At 43.8% G+C, this 6812-nt stretch overlaps 1 protein-coding gene across 2 annotated transcripts in view; it reads right to left on the bottom strand.

The window, feature by feature from the left end:
• Positions 1-6812, bottom strand: part of LOC110532018 (fibrillin-2-like) — a 111149-nt gene that overhangs the window by 16930 nt on the left and 87407 nt on the right. Inside the window, exons 44-51 of one of the 2 annotated variants that reach the window (XM_036965331.2) lie at positions 2473-2598; positions 2241-2357; positions 2005-2133; positions 1644-1763; positions 1263-1388; positions 902-1054; positions 690-755; positions 462-587 (exon numbers count right to left, since the gene is read on the bottom strand). In XM_036965331.2, coding sequence (XP_036821226.2) covers positions 462-587; positions 690-755; positions 902-1054; positions 1263-1388; positions 1644-1763; positions 2005-2133; positions 2241-2357; positions 2473-2598 — 963 coding nt within the window. The remainder of the gene's footprint in view (positions 1-461; positions 588-689; positions 756-901; positions 1055-1262; positions 1389-1643; positions 1764-2004; positions 2134-2240; positions 2358-2472; positions 2599-6812) is intronic. The other variant, XM_036965390.2, reaches the window with a different exon arrangement.

Below are 6812 nucleotides of genomic sequence, written 5' to 3'. Positions count from 1 at the left end.
CATCAGTGAAGTCACGTAGGTTGATTCATTGATATCTTTTTATGTATAAGGCTCTCTTACAAAAAGGTCTGCAGTACCTTTGCTAACATCATTGCTAAACTTTAGACGTACATGTTACCACACCCGGTCTCAGGGATGGCTAACTCTGGAGACCTCTTTGTTAGGTAAATCAGCTTTTAGTTTCTTTGCATCCCATGTATGGATCAATCTACAGAGTTCCCTACAACTAGATGTACCGGTGCCTCTCGGGCAGTTCAAATTGTTGATTGGGGACCTCTTTGTTGAGGAATGTGATTGTTTCTCTTAGGTGTATTTTGTAATTTTGTATAGTTGTATTATGTTGTATTTGTAAATTGTGTAAATGCAGGACTCCCGTGTAAAATAGACATTGGTCTCAATAGGACCCCCTGCTAAAATGAAGATTTAAAAAACCTTCATCCCCCCAATAGGGGTCAGCTCACCAACACAGTTGATCCCAGTGTAGTCCAGGTTGTACCCGAAGGGACACTCGCAGCGGAACGATCCATCCGTGTTGATACAGACACCGTTCTGACAGACGCCTGGGTTGTCCAGACACTCATTCATATCTACAGAAAGACAGATAAGGACAAGTTTTGGCATGGGGTCATCAAAGAGCTGATGCAGTTGAGGGGTGGGTATGTCTGGGGGTGGCCCAGTCTGTCACTCACCCTCACGGGCGTCCCCTCGTCCAGGCAAGGCTCCATGGCCGTAGGGACACAGGCTGTCAAAGGCTGCTGGAGACACAAGGAGACAGAGGTCAGAGGTTAGAACTACGGACTGATAACAAAACAGGATCATTTTGGTTTAGCTCATATCAACTGGCTTGAGTTGAAGAATGCATTTTTATGTGTGCGTGTGGAACGTGTCATGTGTGACTCACCCTCGAACTCGCGTGGGCACAGCTCGCAGGGGTCTCCCCAGCCCTCGCCTGGCATCTTGCTGCAGCAGCACTTGGCCTTGGTGGTGTTGAAGGCTTTAGGTACAGAACACTTGCCAGACTCAAAGCGGGTGAAGCAGAAGCTCTCTCTAGTATCTGTAGGGGTTGCAAACAACCAAGTCAGGAGGAGAGTAGACAATTGACTACCACCAGTGAGGCTGAGACAGTATAAAAAAGATTATTACTTTTTGGCCACACTAGAAAGAACAGAAGTGCTGCGACTAACAAATCTGAGACTATATTTCCACAATTGTACTCTCTAACATGGCCATTTAGTGACTACTTGGAGGGTTCTCTCCCTCACCAAAGCAGCGGCGTCCATTGTCAGACAGAACGAAGCCATTCTGGCAGATACACTGGAAGCTTCCTGGGGTGTTGGTGCACGTGCCAAACTGGCAGATATTGGGCTCCACCTCACACTCGTTGATATCTGGGAGGAGAGAGGGATGACAGGAGTGAGAGGGGATGAGTTTTAAACTCAGATGGTGTATGGGTGTATGTGTGTGTATAAACGTGTCACCCCAACAGTGCACAAGGCTATACGGCCGTGTGTTGGGACAGATGGATGGTTGTGAGCATATTATGGCTCTAGCTGTGTGAGCAGGTGGGATCAGTATGTACAGATGTCATGGAGTCATATTCCTTGTGGTGGTCCAGTGTGTGTGTGTGTGAAGGAGAATCCTACCTATACACTGATCGTTCTGGACCTCGTATCCAGCTGGGCAGATACAGCGGAAAGATCCATCCAGGTTCTGACAGATTCCAGGAGAGCAGGTCCCAGGAAGACTCACACATTCATTGATATCTGACAAACGACAGTGGTAGACTCCTCACTAGAAATACCCTACAGCTTACACACACCAACGCCGGATCAGACATACATTAAAACAAATACTTGATTTAGCTTGGAGTTTGCACTTTTTTGGACTATTCCCTTGGTTCCATTGTACAGGGCAAACTAAATCAAGCGTGGGTCAAGTATTTGAAATGATTTGACATAGAATATGTATTTGTTCCTGGTCTGCCTGGAAGTTGACGTGACTTACCAACACAGTTCTTTCCGTCTAGGGTGAGTTCGTAGCCTTCCTGACAGAGACACTGGAAGGAGCCCAGGCCGTTGATACACTGGCCATTCCTACACACCTGACCCACCAACGCACTGCACTCATCAATGTCTGGAAAGTGGATCGAGATAGTTTGTTTTCATCTTATCATTCAAAATATGCTTCAAACATTATAATTATTTTCCAAGATGTGCGCTGGGATGTGATCGAGTACGTACCCATGCAGTCATTGTTGTGCGTGAGCTCGAAGCCAGAGAAGCAGAGACAGTTGTAGGAGCCCACTGTGTTCTTACAGGTTCCGTTCCCACACGGCTGTCTGTCGCACTCATCGATATCTGAAACAGAGCGAGACCAGGTGAGACTGAGACGAGTTTATTGAAACCAAACTATAGAGGATCTACCGTGTCTGCTATTGTAAGTCTATTTAGTTTACTGGGACTCTTTACTTACCCATGCACATGGTCTGGTCGGCGGTAGCCTTGAATCCGTTGTGGCAGAGACAGCGGTAGCTGCCCTGGGTGTCGATACACTCTCCGTGGCTACACACGTTAGGGATCTCCTGGCACTCGTTACGGTCTACACACATTAGGGAGAGAAGATTCATTGATTCATATATCATACAGACTTTTTAGTTCATTTGTAATACATGATCTAACTAGGAAATTCCATGGAGATCAATAATCCGTTTTCCAAGGGAGACCAGGCCAAGAAGGCAGCTCCAGCATTAACTAACTGACTCAGAGAAATACATTACATGGGTCATTCCCTTGGATATTTGAAGTAGAAATTGTGCACCAATATTGAATTTTAAAAGCCTGTTATATTGAAGCTCCTTTAATATAGAGCACATGGAGAATTCAATACATCTGGTTTGCTAAAGTGCCAAAATGCAGCATTGACTTCTAGGAAGGTTTGAATCCACTTTAACCCCAACATTTCTCCAAGTTTTCACCATCTCTGTAAAGCCCTAGTTATTTTGTTGCTTTGACAAAGTCATTTCTGAAGATAATAATTTATTTCATATGATTAGTGATACATTTACGTCTGTCCCTCATTTTAAGGTCAACCCTATTACGTGAACTCTCATTTTAATATGGTGAAACTATTATTTTATTGTTTATCAAAAGAAACATTGGACATTTAAGGTTCTATTTTATTAACAAACCTAACCCAATGGTAAATCTAAGCGCTGACGATTGGGCTACAGGTCCGGGGGTGTGTCAGAAACATTTTAGCTATTTTCATTGCAGGACTTATGAGCGCAATAACTGGCGGTGATGCAAAAGGGCTGGGTTTTTATGAAGAAATCAATTATAGGCGTGACAAGGGCTTGGCCACTCACTGGCCACTCACTGGCCACTCACTGGCCTATCACTGGCCACTCACTGGCCTATCACTGGCCACTCACTGGCCTGTCACTGGCCACTCACTGGCCTATCACTGGCCACTCACTGGTCACTCACTGGCCACTCACTGGCCAATCACTGGCCACTCACTGGCCACTCACTGGCCTATCACTGGCCACTCACTGGCCTTTCACTGGCCTGTCACTGGCCACTCACTGGCCTATCACTGGCCACTCACTGGTCACTCACTGGCCACTCACTGGCCAATCACTGGCCAATCACTGGCCAATCACTGGCCAATCACTGGCCAATCACTGGCCAATCACTGGCCACTCACTGGCCACTCACTGGCCTATCACTGGCCACTCACTGGCCTTTCACTGGCCTGTCACTGGCCACTCACTGGCCTATCACTGGCCACTCACTGGCCACTCACTGGCCACTCACTGGCCAATCACTGGCCAATCACTGGCCAATCACTGGCCACTCACTGGCCAATCAACGCGTTTCATGGCTTAATACTGCATGCCGTTGTCTCAAGTTCTGTAAGTTATTGACGGTCTTTGCATTGTCATTAACTCCAATTCGGCTGCATGGAGGCACTTCCTAGTCCATTGTGGATTGATACAGTTTATTAAAAGGGATGCTTCCAAACTTGATCTTTGGTGATTAAGATTTGTTTCAAAACGGTCTCACGAGCCAACCTCTTTATGATAGTGTTGACTACTTGGCAAATGCATTGGGCAGAAAAAACTGCCTTCATTGACAGGAGGGGAGGCTCTGCTTGGTTTGTGATCAAATTAAATGGAAAAAACCCAATTGTTTTTTATGTTTCTTAATAAAAGTTTTACGGGCACAAAAAGAACATCTCTTTTGTTCCATGAGTGTATGGGCACTGTGCGTCATGGCTGGATAGGCTGTGCTTCCGCTGTCAAAATCCATGCCATAATCAACCAGGTTACCACTAAGACCAGCTTTTGGTTTGTCTTAAATAACCCAACAGCGCTGCCTGAAATTGGTACTTTGGCACGTTTTGTCACCCCTCTCACACCTAGCGCAAGGCAGATCATATAAGACAGGTACATTTCCAATCCTAGCGCAAGCCAGATCATATAAGACAGGTACATTTCCAATCCTAGCGCAAGGATTCAAATACAGAAAAGTGTCATCTTAAACAGGTCGAAATCACAAACTAGTGTGCGTTTGACAATTGCGCTGGCTTCTCGCCAGCTGAAAATACAGCCCCTAATAGTAAAATCATAGTGTAAAAGCAGGTTATTCTTTTTGCTCATTTTCTGGTGTTTTGTGGTGGAAAACTGAGCGGGTCGAGCAAAACATGTCAACCTTGTTACCCATCGATAGACAGGCTAGAAATGTTTTAACAATACAAATGTAATTACCACTCCCTGTTGCCACTCCCTGTTGCACACAACAAGCTTCCATTATTCCTCCTGTCACAAGGGGATTTATGGCTGATTTAGATCCTCAACCCTGTTACGGTCAACCTGTTAAAATCCCTATCCTTAAATCTGCTGTCTCCACTCTTACTACTCAAGGAAAGAGCCTTCAACTATAAGGTGCTTTTTTGATCTCTCCTAGCTTTGCCGTTGAGGAACTGAAGCAAGCACACTTGTAGTTTTTTGTTTGGAACACAGCCCTGAATCCCCACCATCACACAATTACTGTTGTTCACACAATCCAAAAACGGTCCATTTTAAATCCCAATCTGGGTCAGATGGGCATCATTTGAAAGCTTATTCTATAGAAAACATGGCCAGCTAAGTTATAAAATACGATATTATAGTGTTAGGCTTTCAAAAAGCACTTCAGACAAACAGATTGTAATTTTGGAATGCATAGAACGCAGTCATGACTGCATTCAAGTGTATGTTCCGTGGCTAATTTTGATCACAATATGACAGACAAAGGCTCATTATGTTCAGGACAACCCAGGGTATAACTCATTCCTCCTTGTAACTGTGGATCAAACATAGACATCATAAACATTGATACTGTAAATGACATGAGTTTTAAAATATGGAAATGTGAAGTGCACATTTGGACTCATGGGTGTGTGGTTTACTTGTATGACATCATAAACATTGATACTGTAAATGACATGAGTTTTAAAATATGGAAATGTGAAGTGCACATTTGGACTCATGGGTGTGTGGTTTACTTGTATGACATCATAAACATTGATACTGTAAATGACATGAGTTTTAAAATATGGAAATGTGAAGTGCACATTTGGACTCATGGGTGTGTGGTTTACTTGTATGACATCATAAACATTGATACTGTAAATGACATGAGTTTTAAAATATGGAAATGTGAAGTGCACATTTGGACTCATGGGTGTGTGGTTTACTTGTATGACATCATAAACATTGATACTGTAAATGACATGAGTTTTAAAATATGGAAATGTGAAGTGCACATTTGGACTCATGGGTGTGTGGTTTACTTGTATGACATCATAAACATTGATACTGTAAATGACATGAGTTTTAAAATATGGAAATGTGAAGTGCACATTTGGACTCATGGGTGTGTGGTTTACTTGTATGACATCAAAGAGGTATTTAATATAATCCTCAACGTCTCATCTTTCAGATCACATCGACTCCTCTCCATTTACAGCATTTCCCTCACTCAGACAATAACAACTGGGCAAAAGTTGCCCAATTAGCAGGAAGGATGGGGCATCTTCTTGTCACGTCAGGTGCTCAAGTTTATAACAGCTGTCAGTCAAAACCCATACAGTGTTGTGAAGCGGAGAATCTGAGGTCTGACATCATGCATAGTGTGTTACTGTACAGCCACTGAGCTCTGATGTCATGTATAGCATGTTACTGTACAGCCACTCAGCTCCGACATCATGTATAGCATGTTACTGTACAGCCACTGAGCTCTGATGTAATGTCTAGCATGTTACTATACAGCCACTGAGCTCTGACATCATGTATAGCATGTTACTGTACAGCCACTCAGCTCTGACATCATATATAGCATGTTACTGTACAGCCACTCAGCTCTGACATCATGTATAGCATGTTACTGTACAGCCACTCAGCTCTGACATCATATATAGCATGTTACTGTACAGCCACTGAGCTCTGATGTAATGTCTAGCATGTTACTGTACAGCCACTGAGCTCTGATGTAATGTATAGCATGTTACTGTACAGCCACTGAGCTCTGATGTAATGTCTAGCATGTTACTGTACAGCCACTGAGCTCTGATGTAATGTCTAGCATGTTACTGTACAGCCACTCAGCTCTGACATCATGTATAGCATGTTACTGTACAGCCACTCAGCTCTGATGTAATGTCTAGCATGTTACTGTACAGCCACTCAGCTCTGATGTAATGTCTAGCATGTTACTGTACAGCCACTCAGCTCTGACATCATGTATAGCATGTTACTGTACAGCCACTGA

Source organism: Oncorhynchus mykiss, chromosome 1 (genome assembly GCF_057628025.1).
Source record: "Oncorhynchus mykiss isolate SJ-2025 chromosome 1, ASM5762802v1, whole genome shotgun sequence".
In the NCBI taxonomy this organism is placed as follows: Eukaryota; Metazoa; Chordata; class Actinopteri; order Salmoniformes; family Salmonidae; genus Oncorhynchus; species Oncorhynchus mykiss.
Note: the sequence above shows the minus strand (reverse complement) of the source record. Positions and strands in the feature narration are given on the sequence as shown.